General features: G+C 53.0%; 10 protein-coding genes across 10 annotated transcripts; 4 read left to right on the top strand and 6 right to left on the bottom strand.

The window, feature by feature from the left end:
- Positions 1-1,065: 1,065 nt before the first annotated feature.
- LMH87_009303 (uncharacterized protein) lies at positions 1,066-3,531 on the bottom strand (the record flags this gene model as incomplete). The annotated part of the gene is made up of 4 exons (XM_056196276.1): positions 1,066-1,805; positions 1,852-1,963; positions 2,011-2,733; positions 2,785-3,531. The coding sequence occupies 4 exons, from the start codon at positions 3,529-3,531 to the stop codon at positions 1,066-1,068; spliced, it is 2,322 nt and encodes a 773-aa protein (XP_056053441.1).
- A 1,255-nt stretch (positions 3,532-4,786) lies between these two features.
- On the bottom strand, positions 4,787-6,283 carry LMH87_009304 (uncharacterized protein; the record flags this gene model as incomplete). Its single annotated transcript, XM_056196277.1, has 1 exon — positions 4,787-6,283. One exon carries the CDS (start codon positions 6,281-6,283, stop codon positions 4,787-4,789), a length of 1,497 nt encoding a protein of 498 aa, XP_056053442.1.
- A 37-nt stretch (positions 6,284-6,320) lies between these two features.
- On the bottom strand, positions 6,321-7,156 carry LMH87_009305 (uncharacterized protein; the record flags this gene model as incomplete). Its single annotated transcript, XM_056196278.1, has 4 exons — positions 6,321-6,329; positions 6,382-6,413; positions 6,524-6,988; positions 7,060-7,156. 4 exons carry the CDS (start codon positions 7,154-7,156, stop codon positions 6,321-6,323), a joined length of 603 nt encoding a protein of 200 aa, XP_056053443.1.
- A 400-nt stretch (positions 7,157-7,556) lies between these two features.
- LMH87_009306 (uncharacterized protein) lies at positions 7,557-8,061 on the top strand (the record flags this gene model as incomplete). Its single annotated transcript, XM_056196279.1, has 3 exons — positions 7,557-7,623; positions 7,693-7,758; positions 7,976-8,061. 3 exons carry the CDS (start codon positions 7,557-7,559, stop codon positions 8,059-8,061), a joined length of 219 nt encoding a protein of 72 aa, XP_056053444.1.
- A 164-nt stretch (positions 8,062-8,225) lies between these two features.
- Positions 8,226-10,119, bottom strand: LMH87_009307 (uncharacterized protein; the record flags this gene model as incomplete). The annotated part of the gene is made up of 4 exons (XM_056196280.1): positions 8,226-8,486; positions 8,543-9,307; positions 9,360-9,828; positions 10,013-10,119. 4 exons carry the CDS (start codon positions 10,117-10,119, stop codon positions 8,226-8,228), a joined length of 1,602 nt encoding a protein of 533 aa, XP_056053445.1.
- An 838-nt stretch (positions 10,120-10,957) lies between these two features.
- On the bottom strand, positions 10,958-12,715 carry LMH87_009308 (uncharacterized protein; the record flags this gene model as incomplete). Its single annotated transcript, XM_056196281.1, has 1 exon — positions 10,958-12,715. One exon carries the CDS (start codon positions 12,713-12,715, stop codon positions 10,958-10,960), a length of 1,758 nt encoding a protein of 585 aa, XP_056053446.1.
- Positions 12,716-16,513: 3,798 nt separating this feature from the next.
- On the top strand, positions 16,514-18,314 carry LMH87_009309 (uncharacterized protein; the record flags this gene model as incomplete). Its single annotated transcript, XM_056196282.1, has 6 exons — positions 16,514-16,810; positions 16,899-17,145; positions 17,224-17,303; positions 17,366-17,876; positions 17,928-18,220; positions 18,279-18,314. 6 exons carry the CDS (start codon positions 16,514-16,516, stop codon positions 18,312-18,314), a joined length of 1,464 nt encoding a protein of 487 aa, XP_056053447.1.
- Positions 18,315-18,785: 471 nt separating this feature from the next.
- On the top strand, positions 18,786-19,961 carry LMH87_009310 (uncharacterized protein; the record flags this gene model as incomplete). Its single annotated transcript, XM_056196283.1, has 1 exon — positions 18,786-19,961. The coding sequence occupies one exon, from the start codon at positions 18,786-18,788 to the stop codon at positions 19,959-19,961; it is 1,176 nt and encodes a 391-aa protein (XP_056053448.1).
- A 541-nt stretch (positions 19,962-20,502) lies between these two features.
- LMH87_009311 (uncharacterized protein) lies at positions 20,503-21,005 on the bottom strand (the record flags this gene model as incomplete). Its single annotated transcript, XM_056196284.1, has 3 exons — positions 20,503-20,672; positions 20,742-20,840; positions 20,960-21,005. 3 exons carry the CDS (start codon positions 21,003-21,005, stop codon positions 20,503-20,505), a joined length of 315 nt encoding a protein of 104 aa, XP_056053449.1.
- An 818-nt stretch (positions 21,006-21,823) lies between these two features.
- On the top strand, positions 21,824-24,017 carry LMH87_009312 (uncharacterized protein; the record flags this gene model as incomplete). The annotated part of the gene is made up of 4 exons (XM_056196285.1): positions 21,824-21,829; positions 22,206-23,435; positions 23,710-23,770; positions 23,827-24,017. The coding sequence occupies 4 exons, from the start codon at positions 21,824-21,826 to the stop codon at positions 24,015-24,017; spliced, it is 1,488 nt and encodes a 495-aa protein (XP_056053450.1).
- Between the last annotated feature and the right edge of the window lie 26 nt (positions 24,018-24,043).

The raw sequence follows: 24,043 nt of genomic DNA on the forward strand, positions 1-24,043 counted from the left end.
GCATCCGTGACTTACTGACGCCTTTATTGAAATGACAGATAAGTCTTCAGCCAGTGTACAAGTTCACCTTGCGCCTCTCAAATCCTAGACGACCCCCTCCGCAAACAAATCTGGCTGCTCCTTCTTTAGCGGCACTGATTACAACCGGTGTCCGAGCCGCAGAGTACCTACCCAACTCCGGGTGCCTCCACATTGCCATCTCCAGCTCCGACCCTAGCTCTAGCTTGCAACTACATAGCGGCGATTGAGTCACTAGCCCTGGCAGCTGCTCGCCAAAATCGGTTGACCGAGAGGCTAGACGTCTTGTGCCAACTTGGAACATATGTAGGCCGCATTAGCTCCATCACGGACAATGTCGCCTGCCGTGTCCATCCTCGGCATAGTGTTCAAAAGTAAACATATCAGTGGTATTTATTCTGTGGGTTCCAAATATCTCATGTTCCTGGTGCTCCTTCTCCATGTACTTCTTCTATAGAAAATGTCTGTTAAGGTACGGTCCTGACCAAAAGCTTGTGCCAACAAAGGCTGGATCTCAAGGGACCTGCCACGACCAGCCTTTCCTCCACCGATTGGGTCACGACATTATGTTTCGTCAGACTGAGCCGGCCAGCTTGGATATATCTATTCCAAATTCGCCCGTGTAAACCGCACTCGCACTGCCATGCATAACCGCTGTACTGCTTTGGAAAAGAAAAAGAAAGCATCAAAACTCCGTGTCCTGGGCGTCGTAAGAATGTCATGCAGTACCGTTCCGTGTCAAAGCCGTGTCGTAGCCGTGTCGTAGCCGTGTCAGAAAGTAAACCCTGAAATGAGGGCGCAACGCAGCAAATAAAATCCACCCGGCGGATATCATAGTAGCATAAGAATAACGGACGCACTATGCTGTCTGGCCGTCTTGCTTCATGGCCGTCACCAGGAGCCCCTGGGCCTGGGGAAGAATCGCGGTGGGGACGAGCTGCGTGGAAGTTCTCCGTAAATAAGTATTACGTTCGAACTCGGTAGTGGAGGCAAGCCGTGGCGAGAGAATCCATTATTAATGTGTCGGCGTGAGGCGTACGATGGTCTCTAGCCAGTCATGCTTGGTTGCTCATCGGCATCGGCTTGTTGATGCATTTGGGCCGTGCTGGCCTCAGTAGCAGTCGCCGCGCTAGCCGTGCTAGCCTGCCTAGGGCCGGCGGTCGCAGGGCCAGCCACACTGGCTTGGGGAACGCCAAACGCGCTCATGGAGGAGTTTGCATATGCCCCTTGATTGCCTATCAGTGATGCCAAGGTCGGTAGCGGCGATTGCTGGAATTGATGTCCTTGTGTGCTGTTTTGAGCAGCAAAGCTGCCTTGTTGGGATTGAAGTCTTTGTGTGTTGTGCTGAGCGGCAAAGCCGCCAGGGTGGAATCCTGTTCCATCCACGGCCAACGAGTTGGGCAAATCCCAGGGCAGGGCGTCAATGCCCGGCAGAGTGGGTAGGCTGTGGGCCATTGAGGGCAGGTTACCGTGGCCTTGAAAGCCATTGCCCACAAAGCCATTGTTGGGCTGGGCATTGGGCAGCATATTGGTGGGATATATGCCCTCAAAATCGTCATTATCGTCGCCCATCTCGTCATCGTATGTCTCCTCGAAAGCCGTCGGCAAGGCGCTGGCAGTGGCTGGGTGAGCTTGATTCGAAACTTGGCGACCACGGGAGTGGTGCCGAGGCTCTAGGCTTTCGCGCAAGTCTTTGAACTGATCTGCGCTCAATAGAAACGAGCGGAAGTTCGAGACTTGCTGGCCGGAGAAGACACAAAATACGTTGCGTTGGTGGTTGGTGAATTCTGCGACGTTAGCATCGCATGCGCGGAAGGGGCTTGAAGGACATACCAGGGGGCGCCTCTCTGCAAAAAGGAGCGAATTCGTCCCCTTGGAAGGCGGGCACGCCCGTCAGGCTGAGATGCGACAAGCGTGGGCAAGCATGGAGAAGCTTGAGTATGCTCTACATTGTGTTAGTAAGTGGCTGGTCCGTAGAGCTCGGGCACATACCTTCAGAGTCAGGTTGACACAGTAGCTCAAATGAATACGCTCAAGATTTGACGTATAGTACTCGCCGCCAATGAACAGGCCATTGGCATCGCGCCTGACGCGAGGACGAGTGGCTATCTCAGCGAGGGTGTAGATGGATTCGTCTGTTATGGAATTGCACTTGACCAGGCCAATTCGCTTCAATTTAGGTAGAACGGCGAGGCGCTTCACCGACTCATCAGTCAGATTGGTGCAACAACCAAGATCAATGTAGCGTATGCGGTTGCAGTGGGTGACGAGAGTCTTGACGCCTTCGTCTGTGATGTTGGCGCAGTGACCGAGGTGAAGATAATGAAGATTCTTGCCCAGCCTGGCAATATCGACGAGGGAGCTGTTAGTAATGAGGCGGCACTTGGCAAGGACAAGATTCCGGAGGCGGGGAGCGGCGTCGATGATCTTTTTAACACCGCTGTCGGTGAGGCGCGTACAGCAAGTCAAGTCGAGAATGCGCAGATGATCAAACATTTGGGAAGCAGGGAGAGACGTGAAAGCATGGTCATCAACCAGAGAGCAGAATGCTAACCGCAATTCTCGCAGGCATGTTCCCTTGGCCATGAGGGCGGTGACGGCGCCATTGCCGACATGACCACACTGGTTCAAATCAATCTCGAGAATGTTGGGGCAGTTGTCGGCGAAGGCGAGGACGGCAGAGTCTCGGATTTGGGTGCAGTCGTTGAGTTTAAGCTACAAGACTGGTTAGCAAAGGATGTGGTGGGCTGGAGGTGTGAAGCATACTCGTTTGATGTATTTGCAGCTCTTGGCTAGCACTTCCATGCTGTCATTGGAGACGCTATCGCATCCGGAAATGTTCAGGCCCTGGAGGCGCTTGCAGTGCTCGGCAATGGTATAAATGGACTGGTCGGTAATATTCTTGTCATTGGAGACGTCGAGGGCAAGCAGGTTGGTGTTGTTCTCGACGAGGCCGATGATGCCGGCATCGGTGAGGCCCCGGCAGTTGGTGAGAGTGAGACGCTCGATCCTGGTGCAGACGTAGAGTGATGTGACGCTACCATCGCTTATCCTATCAGCCAGGGCGGCGAGGTTGAGGCGCTTGATGAAATCACGGTAGTTGAAGAAGGGCTTGGGGGCCTCGAGGGTCTGGCAGATGGTGTGGTGGCTCTTCCAGTTGGTGCAGGCAGGACGGTGCCAAAGCAAATCGACGGCGTTTCGGGTCCAGCGCTTGGAGACGAGCATGCAGCTGAAGAGGTCAGCGGGGGTGCCGAGCTTGGCGAAGATGCTGATGAGAATCTCGTTGGGCAGACGGTTGACCGGGGGCCAGCAGCGGTCCTCGACGTGCATGTCCTGGAAGTTGTTGACGCCGATGGACGACTGGGAGTCGTTGGCGCCGAGGAAGAAGTCCGACTCTTCGTTATCGGCAGGGAGGGGCGAGTCGGTAGACGATGAACGAGAGTCGTCCTGATCCGAGGAGACGCCCGAACGGGACGCCTCAGTTTCGAGGGTCGGTGCCAAAGCAGGACGCATCGTGGCGAACGACGCACGAGGTTAGACTGGCGGCCGTTGCAGAGAGGCTTCCGAGGCGAGCGAACAAGGAGTAAAATCGACGGAGACGGCAAGATGTCTGGTATATGTCGTAGGGCGTGATGCCCCGACTGTAGCAAAGTCAAGACGAAGCGTTTGTTGGGCAGCCGGCGATGAAACAGCGACGAGGGCACGGGCTCAGCTGGGACAGAGGTGCAGCAGGGCGAGACGGATGGAGGGGGAGGCAGGTCGGCGGGATGGGCAGAAACAAGTCGGTTCAGAAGCGCGAAAGTGGTCGCTATGGAGGCATGCGAATAGAGGGGAGATGGCGGCCGTTATAGAGTTGAGCAGAACAAAGCAAGAGACAGAAGCGACCCGTGTAGCATGAGGACGGGCTGTACGTCTGGTGCGTGTGTTTGTGCTGGTGGTGATGTTTTGGTCAGTCAGCAGGAAGCGGAGCAACGGCGGGCGAGAAATGGCAGTGACCAGGCGCCCGCGGAGGTCTGTTGCGTCTGGGTACAAAGTGCCTGGAAAGAAGGGGCGAAGAGCTAAGAGGCCGCTAATCCGCAAACAAGCCCGCTGAGACTCTTGTCATTCAGCGCTACCTTACCCTGCCCAAGCAAGGTAAATCCAGCTAGTGTCTCTTGGTGTAGGTATTTTTAGATGGCGATCGGGACATGCACCCCCGGGCTCCCAAATGACGGCTTCATCCCTACATCTCCCCAGGAAACACAACTTCTTTTCCAGTCCTTGCCTCCGTAGATCCGACCCTGTGTCGCCTCCTCGTGTCTTGTCCAGCCCGGTGAGCTCCGGCATGACTGCTTGGGCGGTCCACGTGATTCTTGCTAATACAGCGCATGTCCACTGCACGCCGCACTAACAAGGTGCTTAGGTGCCTACCTAACAATGCCCAACGGCAACTGCACCTATTTCTTGCTTCGTACCTGCCTAAGTACCTACATTCTGCGACATGCACGGCCCATGGCGAGACAATGCTTGCCATGTCATCTACCCTTCCACGCCGAACACCTTCCTCCCTTCTTGCCTCCCTCTGTTGTCAATCACCGCCGTTGTTTATCATGTCTCGCTGTCCGTACAATTTCAAAATTGTTATTTACTATTTATAAAGTCCTCTGCACTACGCTTTCGTTCTTTACGCTAGTAAGCGCCCAGTCCGTCCATCGCTACCCAACGCCACCAACGGCAGCCAACCACGGCTCAAAATCGGCTACTTGATAAGACCAAACCCCAAAAGCAGCTACTGCTTCTCCAGCATCACCACCCGGCTCTGATAGTCTCCGTCAAACGTGTACTGAAGCCCGAATCGCATCAGCGTCGACCCCGACAGCGTCATGTTGCCGTCCACGCGGTAGCTGGCTTGCGGATCCAAGCCCTGCAGCTTCACTGTCGGGAACAGGTTATTGTAGTGCGCCTTTATCTGGAAATAAAAGAGCACCGCCTGCTTGCCGTCCTCGGATGTGAAGAGCGTCGCCGGCCAGTTGGAGTCTTCGGGCAGGTTGAGCCGCCACATGTCGCCCTGCACCACGATCGGGTTGATTTTCTCCTGAAGCGCCACAATGCCCGGGATCATCTGGCGGTCCTCCTCCTCCAGGTGCACCGGGTCCAGCTCGAACCCGAACGATCCCGCCATCATCGCGACATGGGCGCGGAAGCTCAGCGGCGTCGTGCGTTTGGTGAGACCGTTGGGCACCGCGGCGACGTGTGCGGCCATGGCTGACGGCGGATACACCAGAGACGTGCCCGTCTGAATTGTGATGCGTTCCACCGCGTCGGTATCATCAGATGTCCACACCTGCGGAAAGTATTGGAGAATACCCGGGTCGAAGCGAGCGCCACCAGACGCACAGCCCTCCCAGATGACGTCCGGGAACGCCGTGGTTAGCCTGTCGTACACTTGATAGACGCCTAGCATGTACTGATGGTTCGTGTACGGATGGGGCATCTCGTGGATGCCACGATTATTATCCCACTTTACATAGCTGATGGGACTGCTTTTGAGAATCTTGGACACGGCATCGACGATGTAGTCCTGCACCTCGGGCAACGCCAGGTTGAGCACCAGCTCGTTGCGCGTCAATGTGCGCGGGTAGTTGCCTACGTGCATAGCCCAGTCCGGATGGTCCACGTAAAGTGTCGAGTTGGGGTTGACCATCTCGGGCTCAAACCAAAGCCCAAACTTGAGGTCCTGCGATGAGTTACCCGACTTCAAGTGCGTAATGTTGTTAATCAGCTTGTCAAAGCCCGACGGGAACCGTGCCGGGTTCGGCACCCAGTCGCCCAGCCCAGCATTGTCCGATACGCGCGGGTACTTGTCGCCAAACCAGCCGTCGTCGAGCACAAACATGCGCACGCCCAGCTGCGCCGTCTGCCGTGCCAGCCGCGCAATCGTCGTCTCGTTGTAGTCAAAGTACAGGCCCTCCCAGCTGTTGAGCAGCGCGGGGCGCGTCTCGGTCGCAAACTTGCTCTTGATGAGATGCTTGCGGTACAGCCGGTGAAACTTGCGCGACATGCCGCCGAGACCCTGATCCGAGTAGACGGCGACCACCTCGGGCGAAGTAAACGCCTCCCCGGGCGCCAGCGGCCAGGAAAAGGACAACGGGTTGACACCCACCATGGCGCGCGTCAGCCCTTCGGAGCCCTTTTCGACCCCAAACGAGTGCGAGCCCGTGTAGACGAGCGAGAAGCCCCAGGCTTGGCCCTGCGACTCGGTGGCGCTGGGGTCGACGAGGGCCATGAAGGGATTGTGCTGGGCGGACGAGTAGCCCGCATTACTAGCGAATCTGTAACTGTAAGCCAGGCTGCGCTTGTGTGTCTAGAGCGTTATGTACATACCCCTGCGAGCCGTATTCCACGCGGCGACGCACCTTGTGAGCCTCACGATACCAGTCACCATTCAGATGAACCAAGTCGTAGTCGCCGTACGGCAAGTCGACACTGAAGCTCGACAGCTTGTTGAGCGTAATCGTCTCATTACCCTTGTTGGTCAGTTTAACGCTGCGTACAACAGCATCGTACTTGGGAAAGATGCTGTACATGAGGTCCACCGCGACGGCGCTGTAGTTGTCATACATGTGCACCACGACCGTCGACACGTCGTCGTCGCTCCCAAACGTCGACGGCAGGCCCTTGAGCGCGGGCTTGCCGTTGACCGTCTCGTGCGACTGGTATTTCAACTCGCTCACCGTCGTGCCCGACGCCTGCTGGATCTGAAACGCGGGCGTGCGAAAGTCGCCGCGACCCAGGTCCGGATACTCGCGCTGCTGCCGCCCAATCACGTTGACCCAGCCCTGGACGGGACCGACGGGCTGCATGAGCCCGTTCTCGGGGACGAGGCCGCCAAAGTGGTCGCCCAGGAGGTCGCCGGTTGTGTTGTCGACGTGGAACCGGTACGATACGCCCTCGCCGTTGAGGGCAAAGGAAGTGCCGTCGACAGCGAGGGCTGCGAGAGATGTCAGTCGTTGTGCATAAAAGGCCGGCGGGGGGGGGATGACGGGAGGGATTTATTCGTACTCTGGACCTTGGATGTGTCGGCCAAGACAGCCGGGAAGAGGCCGGCCGCCACCAAGCCTAGGGTGGTGAGGCCGCGGGGGAGATGTGCAAGGCGCATCGTGGCGTGGCGTCCGTGTAAGTGAGGTTCTCTCAGTCGTTGAAGTGGGAGATGTTGCTTTATCACCGGGAGAAAAAGTAGAGGAGAAGAGCAAGTAAAGGAAAACAGGATGTCGTAGGCGACACAGGGATACCGCAGATATTTAACCTCGTCTGATCATTGCTCGAGGCTAGCTGCGACGCTGCTTAGACTAATGCGACCCGAGCTAACTTTTGGTGGTGGGATGATGTATCCCGGTTCTACTCCAACTTTTTTCGGGTCAACCCCACGGACAATTCCCCGCATCAAGACCTTTGCATTGAATTGCCGTGATGCTTAATTGTCCGCTAACTTTTTTTCCCCGAGAGTAGAACGGGGCGAAGAGTGCCTTGAATTGGCCGTTCAAAAGCTTCATGATGTAATGTGTGTTTTGGCACATCTGAAGCGTCGCAGGAAAGACGGCTACAAGCTGATGCAAAAATACAAAGGCAAGGCTGACGAGGAAAGAAAGCGAAAGTTTTACTGCAAGCATTGCTGATGCTGGTTGCTTTGTCCAGATGAGACGCCCCCAGCACGGCAGCTTCGGACACTGCCGAGGACAATGACAATGGCAATACCCGTCGGTGAGCCCCCCACACTCTCCTGCTGTTAGGGCGTGTTTAGGTTAGTGAGCGGCCGATTTTTAGATGTGCGGGGATATTTTCGGAGGTTTGTTTTAATTAGCGCCGCTGATCATTGGAGCGCATCGCATCACAAGCTGCCTGATATGTTGACATGGTTCGGAGAACCGACGGGGAAAAAATCCACGAATGACAAATAACAATTCTATACTGTGAACAGCTCGCTCTTACATAACCATGCACACCAACGCCATCCCGACAGACAACTCGTTTGGCAACTCCGCGGTCGGAGCGGGTGCTGGTTGAGAAAGGCGGTGCGAATGGCAATGTTGCCGATGCACTCCTCCATCACTCTGGCGGTGCGGGTTAAGTAAAATATGAATTAGACTAAAATATAACAAGGTATCATAGTTTATCTCTAGGAACTGAGTTAGGCTAACACTTATAAACAGCTCCCCTTGAACAATGTACTAAATCTGCAGCCAACCTCTTGCAGAGGCTTCGTTTACCTGGCCAGATGCACCCATTACTTCTTCCACGAGCCTTGCTATGCGGCACTGGACTATCCTTTTCTGCACGGCTATTATCTCCTCCGATGCACTTTCAGGGGAATTCTCTGCTGGCGTTGTAGTTTTTGCCATGAGTGACATCTCGAAGTCGGGTGAGAGACGGCAGAGATCGGCTACCAGTCTATCTCGCCGGATAAGCATAGAAGGGATGCGCAGATTTAGCTATGAAACAGCATAAGCCACAGAACAATCAAGACAGGGGATGCGCAGCCACATACTTTGGTTAGTGTTCCCGCATATCGGACACCCAGTTCTTTTGCGATATACTCTAGGCGGCCCTGGACCCAAGCGCGCTGAGAGTCCGTCGTAAAATCTTGCCCTTGAACACAAGCCAAAGGCGACGTCAGGAAAAACCCCGCGAGAGACTTCTGCGCGTCATTATTTCCGCATGCAAAGCCTGATGAAGTGGCCTGTGCGAAAGGTTCCTCGTTATTCGCGGACCAACCGAGATGGTATGGGATCGAAGCTATGATGTCGGCGATCATTTCAGTGCACGTTGCAGAGGCCAGCGCGAACTCGGGCGTGGTTCGGTAATTCATAGGGCAACAGATCCAAGCCGCGGAGCGGATGACCTTTGACGCCAGGATGATGCGGGAGCAACGCATCATGTTCCACATGTATGATGCCCACAGATCCTGGTAGACATCCATGCGTCCCGGGAATGCCTCAGCTTTGGCGTATTCCAGCGGCACTTCGAATACCCAGGTTGCCGTTTTCCGCTGAAAATGCTCGGACAAGTTGCTGGCCCATTTTGTAAACTCTCGGTCAAGATCTTTACATTGTCGAATTAGGCCTTGTATCGAGTCAACATTCTCCGATGTTCGAGGCAGACGGATGAGAAGGCGGCTAATTTTGGCCCCTAAATCTGCCGCACGGATGCTGAGTTTCATGCACTGCAGCGTGCAATCATCGCCGGCTGTACCATCTGCCCAATTCAGAACGTCCACCGAAGGTGCCGTGCCGGTGCTAAGCATAAAGGTAATCTGGAGACAGTTAGCCACTAGCACATTGACAGCACACCAGGATGGGGCGCACCATCTGCATTTGAACAGCGATGCGTAAACTCGACTGATTGTCGCCACCAGTTCCGGCAAGCCGAACAGCACCCTCAATATGCATCCCCCACGCCATGATATGTTTGGCCGTGATGTGCTCGAAGAGGCCGAGCAGGAAGACGGCTGCCAACGAAGCATCAAGCTTAGCAACGCCTGGGTCCTTCAACGCCATTGATACTGCAGCCAATGCTCTCGTGTACTGAGCCAGAGCCAGCTTTTCGAGGTCTTTCCCGGCGCCGACCCTAGTACTAAGCGATGCGAGGGCACAGGCATCAAATGCGTACTTGAAGTGCGTGATGGTATCATTTTGTTGCACTAGTGGTAGGATAAACTCCAAGAATCCCGCGGAACTTCCTTTGTTGGGGATTAGAACGTAGTTGGAGAGAAAATGACAGGATGCGCGCGTCTCGAGAGGAGTTGTGATGGAACCCGGGATAATTTGCTGGTTGCTGTCTGACGGGACGACCGACGGGGCAATAGCCGGAGCCAATTCCTTACAATGTCTCATGTCTCCCGTTCTAGCTACCTGTTGAAGGCTCCTTGACGCTGGTCTGCGATACTCCGGATACCCGGGGCATTGATGCCGCGATGTGATACACTGATCGCAATTTGGCCGTTTCGCGTCACACTGACACCATGTTAGTGCTTGATTTGCCGAGGTAAGGCACACAAAGACTTTCCTTGACTTTTCGAGTCTTACACATCGGGCACCCCTGGAAGGCTCTGCCGTAGAAAGTCATGATAGCGAGTTCCAGGGTTATTTTAGCAAGAGTCGTGAAAAAGACGAGGCCGGCGGCTTGCCAATGTACCCTCTGTTTTATTGTTGGCGCGATACATTACCCCACGCGAGGTAGAAAGAGACACACAGCGACCTTGCGATAATCCTGGAAAAGGAAGTAACTTAATGTACAGTCTTACTCCATAATATCCTCGTTCCTAGTGCTCTCATTTGCTGCACTAATTCGACCAAAGTGTAAAACAAGGGTAATATTGTACGCAAAGCCGGAGAATGCGGGGTGTCGGTGCCATGACGCGGGGGGTCATAAACTAAAGTGGCTGACTGCGTCTTCATATGCCGAGTTGCAGACAGTGGATGCATCCCCTGCGACACTAGTCACTTTAGCGTAAACTCACCTTAATCTATTGAGCAGGTAATAGGGTATAGGTCGTCCATAACTAGTGGTCGGCCACGATTTTTGTACGATATAATCTTCCCCAGTTGTTTAATGGACGTTGGCCAGCTTTCTACTGACCCGCTGCAAGCCTAAGCTCACGTCGCTGTCATCGGCCCGTGAGCGTCATGCTTGGCTGGAGCACAGCACTGCCAGCCACTGCGTTCATATCAGCATTATGCTCTTGCATGGGCAGCGGAGTTTCAGGTATTCATGCATAGCTACATTTTCCGCGAGAACATGGAGGTATTATTAAATCTTGTACATAGTATACGTGTTGTGTTGTTGTGCGCGTATATCCTACAGGCGGATTGTCCAATGTCAATGTGGTTGAGCGAGAGTCACTAGTTTGAGGGGTGTAGCCATGACAAGGTAACCATGCAGGAATTGCACGCGACCTATGCCACTACACATGCAAAATTTCCTGATTTTGTTCGATCCAATTCCCTGCTTGGCTCCTGAAGTCATCCTTCTTGATGCCATTCGACCAGCCCGTCCGGAACCACATGAGGTCTCTGCTCTCCGTCCACAGTGGCCACTTTGCATACGAGGCAGTGCCCTTATTCGGATCTTGATTGTAGAGAAAGTTGAAGTAATATGCGCGACAACTTCTCATGGCATTATCGGGCACAAGACCGAGGAAGACTCGAAGAACATCTGTGCCGTGAAATGTGCCGAAAAACGGAGTTCCGTATCCGTAGGATGAGAGATATGACCACATGGGCATATCTGGCTTGGCTTTGGACATTCCACTCAAGACGGCGCGCCGAGTCAAGGTAAAGGTCAGATCACCTATCATCGCGGCGACACGCTTGAATCCAGGATACAGTTCGTTAAGGAGCCCGGTTCGAAACGGACTTCCTTCCAAGATGGGGGGCTCATAAAAGGCGACGAGCTCCTTGAGCTGCTCCCGCGGGGCATTGCTGAAGAATACTTCGGATAGATAGTCGGTCATATCGCTCGCTGTTGTCACGTTGTACTGGAAGATGGAAAAGAGAGTACCTTCATCCTCTTGGTCTCCGATGATAGTAGGCACAGCGTGGAATTTCCCACTCTCAATGAGTCTTTCCAAAGTATCGGGAATAACCTTGCCGTCAGGCCGTGGGAGGTATGCAGGCGCAACAGAACTGTAAGACAAGACAGATGGCATGGCGTTGACAGCGTTCCGAAATGTCTTATAATCAGCTTGCCGAAGGCATTGCAATGTATCCTGAGCACCAGAACAGCCGGCACTGTTGACAACGGCATCATATGTAGCTTGTCCCTTGGGGCAGTCAACTGGATCGGCTGGTACAATGCTACCCGAGTTCATTATTGCCCCGCGAAAGAGCGACTCTCCGTTATAGGTCGCATTGCCTCCATATAAGATCATCTGATCGAAAATGGAGATGGCCCCTGCTGACTCGCCCCAAATCGTAACCTTGAAAGGGTCACCCCCAAAGGCCGCGATGTTATCAGCAACCCATTCAAGACCCATTCGTTGGTCAAGCAGTCCGAGGTTGGCGCTGCCATCTTGAAGGACCTCCTTGCCGGCCAAGAATCCAAAGCCACCGAGGCGGTAGTTCACTGCGACGAAGACAAATGGCTGTGATAGCGCCACAGCATTGACTAGAAGACTAGTTGCGTCGTATATGTTGGTGCTTCCCGTCTGGAACGCGCCGCCGTAGATCCAGAACAGGACGGGGAGCTTTGCACCTGCTTTCGTACCCGCAGGTCGCTGAACGTTGACAGTCAAGCAATCCTCCTGGCCAGTGACCGTCTGAAGTAAGGGGAGATCCAAGACGGTGCCGAGAATCTTGCTCAAAGCATCTTTGCTGTTCGAGGGAATGAGCATCTGGGAGCATGCCGGGGCGATGCCAGTGGCATCGACAACGCGCGGAGCTGATAGTCTCTTGGGTGGCTTAAGACGAAGGGGACCGACCGGAGGTTCGGCATAGGGGACGGCGTTGAAAGATTCGATGTTGAGCATTGATCGGCGGCCGGTAATTTTGCCCGCGGGGGCGTTGACAGTAATTTCGATGGAGCGCTCGTCGAGGCGTAAGCCGGCTCGTTCTGGACCAAAGGCGGGAGCCAACTCTGGGGCTGGAGCTGCTGGGGTGTAGTAAAGCAGTCCAGCCATGGTGGCCTGCGCATGGAGAAATTTCATGACGGAGAAGAGATGCATGGATCAATTTGAAGTGAATTCAAAGAGTCAAGACTCTTTCTAGTAGATAGAATGACTGAAGCAGCAACACCGGCCAGAGTTTAGCTTGTGAAGGCTAGGCCAAAGAGTAGCGAAAAAGCTGAAGTATGTATTACAATACTCTGAATGACTTTCGGGAAAAGAGCCACGATGCTCCTATTTATAACCCAATGTTTCTTCGGTAAATAGTTTCCATCACAATGATTGCCGAAACCACCCCTCTCGCGTCGTGTGCAACTTACATGCACTTCATAGCGCTAACTTGGGCACTCACTCACTTCCCCCAGAACGTACTGGTAGAAACAGCATGTACCCATGTGGGCCAGACTTAGTCTGCTGCTCGCCGACTCGTCCCATTGCATGGCGCGATAGCCCTTTGGCAGTGCGAAGCCTACACCTAAGTCACTTACAGGGATCGTAGCTAATCAGAACACACATTAAAAAAGGTACTTAATTTTATTAGGCAGGCACACTATGATAGAAGTACTAGCATTTATCCGAGTTATAAAGAGCTATATTACATTCCAGGCACCTGTAGCGACTCTGTGGAACCTTCTGATTGCCGCTTGTTAGTGCTAGCGCAGGCCGAATTTGACGCTTTTAGCTGCTTTAAGTACGTACTTAACGATAGGTAATGCCTTTATAAGCGAGGCAGGGCGAAGGACTCTTATAACGGACGCGTTTATACTGTGCTATAGGCGTAATTTTGTCGCTAGAGCGGTACCTCTTTCGTAATGTTCCGTAACGACTATACTGCTCAATTAGTGCGTCAATAAGCTGCTAGCGCCACGCTCTTTGGCTCTAGAAAGGTGTAAAATTCGTCACTATCTTCTATATTAGGAAGCTGTTAATAAGAATAGTCTTAAGAAGGAAGCTCCACGTAATTACGTGCTAATTACTATAGCAAATACGGTGGTCTTAACTAGAGGAAGCTCTTAGCTAATCGCTAATATTAACAGCGCCTATTAAGTTATTATAAGCGGCTATAAAAGACAGTATAGTTAGCGTTTTTACAGCCTTGTCACTAAATATTCGCTATATTAGCCGTGCTTATGGTTATTATATTATCAGGCGGCGCTATACGCGTTATTTAAACTTATCGCTAGTAAAGACGGTCGTCAATATTAACATAAGCGTATTATCTTTCCAGGCAAGCTAGTTAACTTAGAACAATTAAGTTAGTAATTTCCTAGTAAATTAGATACCTACTTACTTAGTTATCTAGTGTTAGTATAGACTGAATCGTATTATATGGCTATAGGTTATAGCCCTTTGTATTGTCCTTCTTAGCCTTAATAAAGCCCTCATAGAAGCTATAGTTTATTCGCGTAGTGCCTGTGGCACTAATATTCTGCCGGCGGAGAGTAAGGAAGAGGCTCAGAGAAGAAAAGAGGTTATCTAGAAAGACATAATATGTTAATTCTAGCAGTGTTTTAACTAGGGAGACGACGATAGCTTATGTCGGGTTGATTCAGATTGACTTTACCGTAAGGCTCTAGCGCTCTCTTGAAGCCGCTAGCTCCTAACCTTCAAGATAATCGAAGGAGTTCTTCAGGCTATGCTATAACCAGCCTAGGAAATACCCAGCTTCGGCAATAACCCAGATCTTAAAGCCGGTAGGAGTCAGCTTATTAGGTATTGTAACCTTCTGTTTTAAGCGCCCTGTAAAGCGTATAATACACTTATTAACAGCTATGTTTGTGCCCGGCTTATAGAGGCGAAGAGAGGCTTCTTTTAGCTAGTTTGACTACTCGCTGGCGATACAGAACGGGCGAGGAAGAGCTAGGTCTTCCGTGTTATAAATTCGAAGTTGATAATAGAGGAGGTAGAAGCGATTATACGTGATATACTAGGTAATTAGGTGTATCGGACAGTTCGTTACGCTAGAATAAGCTTTCTAATAGTCTTTAAGTACACTTTCTGTATGAATTAACATATAAATTATATATGTTAGCCATAGGAAGACTTCTGGGCGCGTAGTTGGGTGCCACTTGTTGATACGCGCGTTCTCTTTTGGCGGCCCAGCTGGTCCCCGCCGTGCCCTAGAATTCGTGTATTCGACCTATGAATCTATTAGCGAATCACTTATAAATTCCTTAAATAGTGATAAAGGCGTTAGGGCTTGATAGGGAACCTGGGGCTCGCGAAAGGGCACGCGAAGTGGCTTAAAAGACGCGCCAGACTTTAGGACCGGCGGCTAGTCTGGTCGGTAGGTGCTATTAGCTGGTTGCTCTGCTTGAGCCTTATCTAGCCGGATAAAAAGCTCCGTATCGCTAGAATAAAGTAGGAATTAACTCTCACTACTAGCCATTATATTTTTCAAAAATTATTTAATATGATAACTGCTGTAAAAGGCGTTTTGTTATGGCAGCTGACTACGTACCTTCTAAGTACCTTGTCTAAAGTGGGTCTCGTGACTTAGGTGTAGGCTTCGCACTGCCAAAGGGATGGAAGAATCGTCCTTTTAGTCACAGCACCCCGTCAGGCTATGAGGCAAGATCGCCGATACCCCGTGGGGAAGTTTCTTTGGCTGTGGATCCCGGGCACTCTAGCCCCGTTGGATGGGCGAGTCGGTGACCTCGGATTCAGCCGCGGCCAGGCCTCGGGTTTGAAGACGGCCTAGACCATGTGGGAATGGAGACTCTTTTGGGGCTTGTAAAAGAAATTAGCCATATTGCTTCTCACTGTCAGTTCCGACTCGTGCCAAGTCCGTTGACTAGTTCCATGTTTGGATACCAATGCATTGACTAGCCTCGGCCTTATTTAAGCTGTGAGCCACTCGGATGCAGATACCTTGTGCATCACTACGCTGGATCTCAAGCTTTCTGCTCTTTTCAGCAAATATGAGGGGAAACTAATATCTTCATCTCATTAGCCGTGGGCTGCAGCTCCCTAATTCGAGTTCACGACGATCCTCGTCACAAGCCTGAGTGGCTATAGCAGCCGCGTATTCAGATGTCCCGAGGCTACAGTCAGTCGAATGGCGTTGGTTCACTACTTGACAAATTTCGCTACGAGTATGAGGCCAGTGAATACTAAAACAAGAGGTAATGTGTGCCAACATATTTGGATGTTAGGCTGTACCATAGGCTGAATAGTATAGTTTCAGTGAAGTTAATGCTTTGCCGCTACCTTTTCTCTACTGGGGCTCTGAAAGTGATTGGATACTCAGTTGATGGCGATGTTTTGGCCATTACATACTGGCGGGGATCTTCTCGAATTACCATTCCCGGCTTCATGTGTCAGGAAATCTCGGTAAGTCAGGGAAGCTGCCGAGGCTGGTCACGTCGCTCTCCTTTCGGCTCGGATCTCGGTGAACTACGGTAGACTCGAGACACCCTTGGCTGTGGCAATAAATCTCGCATCTGACTAGAGCTTTTAAGTGCCAGACGACGTAGCCTTGGCTGGGAACAAAAGCCTCTCCATACAAGGGTGATAAGGTGACCAATCGCTGTGCTCGACCTATCATGAGACTGGTTCGGCTTCGACGCCAGCAGCCTTTTTCAACTGCCAATAACCCGGGGTAGTAGCGCTGTAAATTATTGAACCATTCGCAGTACTAACCAAATCGTACTTCAACAACACGCCATGGACTTATGTATATAAACACGGCCCAAATCTTCACACTTTCTCCCTCTGTCCCATACTATCATACCTGCCTCGACATTTCTTGTCGCTCTTTCTATTTACCTTTGTTCAATTACACCAAATTGTCTTTTTTTCTTGAGGAAATTGTGCGCCAAATTAGCGACGATAGCGACCCCGTACAAAATCCTCATCATGGAAAATGGAGGCGCAATTTCTCCCAAGCAGCATGTAAACGAAATACAGGACACTGGATTCGTGCATATCGACGTCACTGAGGGCGACGCCGATAATGTATGCAGCAAAACCACGAATCATTTTGAAGTGGACTTGACCCCCGATGAGCAGCGCAGGGTTATTCGTCGTGTTGACCTCCGACTCGTCGTTACTGTTGGCATCATGTACTGCGTTAGTCTCATGGACCGTACCAACATGAGTGCCGCCAATATCGCCGGAATGAAAACGGAACTGCATCTTGAGGGGTTTCAGTATGTAAGTGTCATCTTTTTCTATGAGCAGTCGTCTATCAGAGGAACCTATTATTACATGGCACGAAACTAACAAGTCTTGCTATGGTCAGAACATTGCCAATCTTGTGTTCTTTGTTCCGTACATCATCTTCCAGGCCCCTTCCATCCTCTTGGTTCGCAGAATTGGGCCACGTCTCCATCTTGCTGGTATCACGGTGCTCTGGGGAGCTACTATGATCGGCATGGGTTTTGTTCAAAGCTTCAGTGCGCTTGCGGGCCTCAGGGCTATCCTTGGCCTGTTAGAGGCAGGTTTTTTCCCGAGCTGCGTCTACTTGCTGAGTACCTGGTATACTAGATGTGAGTTATTGGACTGGCGTCAGACCAGGATCACTCCATCCAGCTTCAAATGAGACGTACTGACTGAAAGAGTTATAGATGAGATTGGTAAACGATACTCTCTGTTCTACCTGCTCGGATCGGTTGCGTCGGCTTTCTCTGGCATTCTTGCCTATGGTGTATGTCTTTCTAGTGCCAAGCACCATACTTTCTACTCGTCAGCTCTGACTTCGTTCTATAGCTTATGCAACTCAACCGCCAGCGTGGCATTACTGGCTGGCGCTGGATCTTTCTGGTCGAAGGGGCCCTTACGTGCGCCTTAGCATGTATATCCTACTGGCTCCTCGTTGATTTCCCCGACTCTCAGCAGAGACAGACATGGAAGTTTCTCAAACCTTCGGAGCGCCAGTGGATCATCAACCGCATCCAGGAGGACCGCAAAGACGTTCAAGTGCCGCCCTTTCACATACGTGGATTTCTTAGCAGCAGTACCGACTGGAAAATTTGGGTCTACGCTATGGTATTCTTTAACACGACAACAGTGTCATATGCGCTAGCCTACACACTACCTCTCATTCTTGTCGGCAACATAGGCTTCGACATCGGCACTGCCCAATGCTTAGTCGCCCCCCCCTATGCTTTTGCCGGCATTATGATGCTCGCTACTGGGTGGTTTGGGGATAAGTTCCACCTTCGTGGACCTATCATTATCTTCAATATGTTCCTTTGCCTCATCGGCCTGCCTATGATGGGTTGGCATACCAGCGCAGCTATACGTTACCTTGGCGTTTTTTTCGTCACAGCAGGCGCAAACAGCAACATACCGGCTACAATGGCCTTTCAGGCCAACAACATACGCGGCCAGTGGAAGCGTGCATTTTGCAGCGTCACTTTAGTTGGCTTTGGTGGCATCGGTGGTATTGCTGGAAGCCTAATCTTTCGCGATCAGGACAAGGCCACGGGATACAAGCCGGGAATCTACGCCTGCATTGCTTGTTCGCTTCTTACGATTATTGTCGTTTTGTTGTGCGATTGGGACTTTTACCGACAAAATAAGCTGGCGGATAAAGGCGAGCAGCCTGTTGAAGCTAGTGCCGTAAGTTGGGACCTGTTTCCGGAACTATGCAATGGCTAACTTTGACGAACATTTCTAGAATGACCCTCTTGATGGATTTCGTTATACATACTAGTTAACTTAGGAAATAATATGATATATAGCTTTATTAGTTAGTGTATATAGGGGGTCAAATTAGGTCTATCTATATTTACCGACACGCGCCCCAAGAATCCGGTAGACCAGATCAGATCTACGCTATGCAAGGTCAAGCTGGTCCTCTCTACCCTCCCAATTTGTGTACTGATTTTGTCATAATTTACAAGCAATGACTTCTTAATTCAAATTTTAATTTCCATAAATCTCAAAATTCTGCCTTATGACTACCGACATTTCTTTTTTTCTCTACTCCCCAGTCTCTCATTAGGCCTGACGCGATCAAGTCACGTGCAGCACATTCATGACGTCGATCTGGCACCACATCTTCAGCAGCTGTCTACGATTCATCTCGGTCCCAATCAAGACGCCTCTCAATCGGCGGTCGAATTGGTGCCTCGCAATCAAACGTCAGACTCTTCTCCCCCGCTGCCGAACCCAATCGCCGACAATGCTGCGCCCCGCGACTCTCCGACCCCTCCAGCGGGCGGCTCGCCAACCCGCCCTCCGCGCCGCCCACCGCGCCCTCTATTCCTCACGCGACTCGCCTAAGCTGTCGCAGGAGTTCGATCTCAACAAGCTCAATTCGAAGCGCCGCGACTACGAGCGCAACCGCACGGCGTTTCTCACCGCGGGCGCCGTCGCGGGCGTCATCTCCTTCATCTACACGGCGTGGAAGCTGAAAAAGGCCATCAACGAGAAGAATGCGAGGGAAGGCAGGTCGGGCGGTGTCAAGTTCGACGCCCCGTCCAATATCCCGACGGAGCAGTTCAAGACCGAGGCCGGCGAGATGCGCAAAGTCGTTCTCCACGACGAGGAGGGCAACGAGGTCGTGCCCACGGGCAACAGCACGGTGCCGCTGTTCCCGCGCACCATTGACGTCGACCTGCCGCTCGACAAGAAGCAGCAGAGCCCCATCGCGGCGTCCATCTCCGACTCAACCGGCACGCAGTACACGCTCGTCGGCCTGGGCATGCGCAGCGTGACCTTTATCGGCATCAACGTGTACCTGGTCGGCCTCTACGTCGCGACGCAGGACATTGCGCGCCTGCAGCACTACCTCGTCAAGAACGTAAACTCGGTCGCCACGACGCTGATCCCCTCGGAAAAGGACACGCTGCGCCAGCGCCTGCTGGACCCCGTCGAGGGCGAGGCGCTCTGGGACGCCATCCTGCGCGACGCCAAGCTGCGCAGCGTCATCCGCATCTCGCCCGTGCGCGACACCGACTTCCACCACCTCCGCGACGGCTTCGTGCGCGCCATCCAGGCCCGCTCGTCGCTCGACAAGGATGCGTACAGCGACGAGGCATTTGGCACCGCCATGAAGGACTTCAAGGCGCTGTTCAACCGCGGGCAGGTGCCCAAGAAGAAGGAGATGCTGCTGTGCCGCAACGAGAGCGGCGCGCTGGCGGTGACGTATGATGGCGCGTCGACGGGCAGCACCGAGAAGAAGCCGCAGCGCGAGGTCCTGGGCACGATTACGGATGAGAGGCTCAGCCATCTGCTCTGGCTGAATTACCTGGCCGGCAGCAAGGTGGCATCGGAGCCGGCGCGCAAGAACATTGTCGAGGGCGTCATGGAGTTTGTGGAGCGGCCGGTGGGCACGGTCGCGACGCAGGTGGTGTAGACGCGTCGGCTCATCAGACTTGCATGTACAATTTGTATTATTAGGGCAGGGAAGATACTTGCCATTGCGGTACTAAAAGACGGACATAGACTGCTCGCGGCGAGTAGTACCACATAAACCACTCAGCGGTATGATTTCAATGCAATATTTACATCTTGAACTCTGGCGCTACACATTGCCCTCGGCCCATGTGGCCTTGTTTGATGGTAGCGTTCACTCAGTACCGACAGCAGCATACCGGCAAGTGAATCACTAGCGAGCGCGACATGAAATAAATTCCAGGATTCCCATCATTTTTCGAACGTGCTGTTTCTATTCAAATATATGGTCTATTAAAACATATCGCCGCTCCGCCTCTATAGTCTTGCACTGAAAACCCAAATCCAATAAGTTTCCAGCTTTGCAAACCCGATTCATCGGGACATCGCCTCTATAGTCTTGCACTGAAACACCAAACCCAATCAGTTTCCAACTTTGCAAACCCGATTCATCGGGACATGAGAGAAACAAAATGGGTAGCCAAAGGGTGTTTATCGTTCGCTTACGCCTTGAGAGCGCCGGCCTCGGTGAGTAGGGCCTTAAGCTTGCCGGAACTGCTGAGGTTCTGGACGTCCGAGTTGCCGCCGACGTGCTTCTTGGAGATGTAGACGTTGGGGACGGTGCGCTGGCCGGAGATTTCCTCGAGGGCGTCTTGGACAGCACTGCCGTCGGCTGTTGTTTTCGAACGTGTCAGTAAATCCCTAATCATGCCAGGAGGGGGGAGGGGCTAGATGGGCGTACACTCTTGGTCGAGCTCGACGACCTTGAAGTCGGCATCGAGGGAGCTGAGGAGGCTCTTGGTGGCCTTGCAGTAAGGGCAGTAGGACTTGGAGAACACCACTAGAAGCGACAAGTGTCAGTTTGTTGAAAGCTCTGCTTGGCTGCGCAATGGAGATGCCGGCGCAGCGGAAGGAGGGGTATGACGGCATCGATCGTGCGTAGGTGGTGTCTGCACTTACTGACGGGGTTCTCGTCAATGAGCTTTTGGGCTTTCTGGGAGGCCATTGCGACTGCTTCGGGAGAGGGTGATGAGAAGAAGTTGCGGAAAAAGTTCAACATTGGTAATGGAGAGGAAAGGGTTGATGGACGGCGGCGGAAGGTCTGGTTATTAAATCTCGCGGCGGCGGGGACGGCGACTCTCAAAGCGGCGGGGACTGTTGCAGCAGCAGTTGGCGATAAAGCGGGACGGCGTAGAGGCGGCGCTGCACGAAGGACCCTGGTAGTGTGCATTTGCTTGCAGCAGCTCCTTGGATTGGCGCTGGTGATGCAATTGGGTGATGCAATTGGATGGGCGTACTGGTGGCGGCTAGCGGCAAGGAAAAGGGCTTTTGATTTGAAATCGATCCTTCGGGTGAATTGGAGCGAGCGGGTGTGATGACGAAATCAGATGGTGGCTTTCAATGATGCAATTGTAATCTGTACCTTTTTTTTTTCTCCGGCCTGCTTTTGCTTGCTTCTCCTTATTGGCGGGCGTCTTGCAGAGGCGGCAGTCCGCTGTATTATAACCTAGGTAGGTACATGTATACCTTCGGATAGGTAGCGCTAGTTACCTACCTATAGCTTGGTCCCTGTGGAGCGTCGCCGGCCTGGATTCCAAAGCGGCGCTGGTCCCCTCCAGGCAGGCTTCTAGGCGATTCCCGCGGCGGGCCCGGCCACTCGCCGGTGAGGATTTGTCTACGATGCCGGCAATGGTGGCATTCATTGGATGTTGGTCGGAATAAGGCTGAAATTAGGGATGCCGCCTTACTAATCTCGATATAATTCAGTAGAAGAAGGGTCAGAAATAGAAAGCCGGGCACTTCATACACTTCACCCCAAACAAGATGTTGGTTGGCACCCAGCTGCTGGCAGCCGCGTCGTGCACCAGGTCGAGATCAAGTCGTGCAGCACGGGAGGCCTAGATACGGACAAACTCTCCTAAGAAATCTTACAGCTCAATTGAAACACCGTAGATAAAGAGAAACCACATTTCAATTGATGCCTGATCCATCGCAGCCGCGGCTATCTAGCCCTCCAAATTGATTCTCATCTACAGGGTAGCCGTCCATGTCGCCCCGCTGAAAAGACACAATGCGCCCTGACCTCCCTGACGATCCAACCTACATCCAGTCAACCAGACTGCATCTCCCGCTGCCTCGACTGCTGCCCAACCCCGCGCCAGCTGTCGCCAACCCTCGGCGAATACATACCTGATCACACGAGAAGCTGTACGACGGCCGAGTCACTCCGCCAGCTGTCCCCCGCCTGTCCTCGTGCGGCTCGTCGCAGAACGCCCTCCCTCTCAGTTTGACGAAACATCACACCACATCCCCCCCGCATCGCACCCCTTCACGATACCAACAAAATATCTACCCAACCAAGGTGTCCTCTCACAAGGCCACCTTACCACCCATCGACAAGGTGGATTCTACCCGCGCGGCCGTGGCATCCCCCGGTGCCCTGCAAAACATTGGCAGCTACATCACTGGCACCCTCGACTCCCTCTCGGCCACCCTCGACTCCTCCAACCAGTACATCTCCACCACCCTCGGCCTCCACCCCTCGCTCGTCTACACCGCTGCCGCCGCCCTCGTCGCCGTTCCCGTTACCATGTCCCGCTACGGCTGGTCCCGGAGCCCCTACGGCTCCCAGCCCGGTGGCGTGCCCACCGTCACCGAAGACGACTACGCATACATAACCTCGCAGGACCTCGACGACCATGGTCTCGGTTCCGCGTCGAGTAACAATGCGCGCCGTCCGCATTCGCCCAGTGCCGACGACGACGTGCTGCTTATCAAGAGCCGCGGCGTCAACTACCCGACACACTTTCCCCGACACGTTATCGGCGACGGCAAGCTCAAGGTCTCCGACGTTGCTGAGCGCGCGGGGCTCATGATGGGCCTGCCACCGCGCGAGTGGCGCTACCTCAAGTTTCTCTACAAGGGCCTTCAGCTCAAGGATCAGACGGCACCCGTGCGCGACTACGGCGTGAGGAACAATAGCGTCCTCATGGCCATCCTGCCCGAGGGCAACGGCCGCGTCGACGCCTCGGACGAGGAAATGGTTGTCGTCGGCGAGAGCAAGTCCCAGAGAAAGAATAAAAAGCGCAAGGCAGCCAAGAAGCGCAACGCCGGCGACGGAGACTCAGCCACCAGTCCCGGCGACAGCACCTCCGGCGGGGCCAAGTCACCCTCGCCCGTGCCCGGCGCGGCCGGCCAGAGACGCATCGACGAGATTGCCAATGATTTCAAGACAAAATGGCTGCCGATGTGCAAGGAGTACATTAACAAGCCTCCCGCCGACGCGCGCAAGCGCACTGACGAGCACACGCGGTTGTCCGAGACGATCCTGCAGCACGTAGTGCTCAAGCTGGACGAGGTGGACACGGAGGGCAACCCGGATGTGCGACAAAGTCGAAAGGATCTGATCCGTACTGTGCAAGATGTGCTGAAGCAAGTTGACGTCGCGCGAGGACCTGTTGACAGATAGACGCTCCTCACCCCGTTTAAGCTTACTTTTTTCTTCTTTTTGCGGGCCATTGGATTGGATTGATTTATAATATACCGAGAGAGAACAACGCAAAATCTGGTGCTGTGTAAGTCGGACGAGGAGAACAAGAAAACTTGCCACTGGCTTTTGTATTTGGCATATGGAGTGTATAGCATTGGACTGCATAAGACAGCGGCAGTGTGGTTACAGGTAGATTCGATCATTTGATTATCGGGAATAGACTGGTCTGTGTAGAACAGGCCAATACCAGCAATCCAAGCCGACCGTTTTGGACATCTACGGTACCTGACTTGCAGTCCGCTCCCTATGCACGATGGCTTACGTCGAATCCTTTCAGAGAACCTGTTGAGCACGATTGGGCAGAAAATGCGGTCCAACGGCCGCGCCACCTACTTCAACGCCCCGTTGTCGACGCCTGGAAAGCCAGACCCGCAGACCGGCAGCACCGCGACGAGCAAGTCGACGCCAATCCTGGCAGCGTTTTTACAAGCGACGCGCGACGCGTATCAGAGTGAGCCGGGCATCTAAGCTCACCGAAAACCTTTGGCATTCCT

This window comes from Akanthomyces muscarius, chromosome 5 (assembly GCF_028009165.1).
Source record: "Akanthomyces muscarius strain Ve6 chromosome 5, whole genome shotgun sequence".
NCBI classification, from domain to species: domain Eukaryota; kingdom Fungi; phylum Ascomycota; class Sordariomycetes; order Hypocreales; family Cordycipitaceae; genus Akanthomyces; species Akanthomyces muscarius.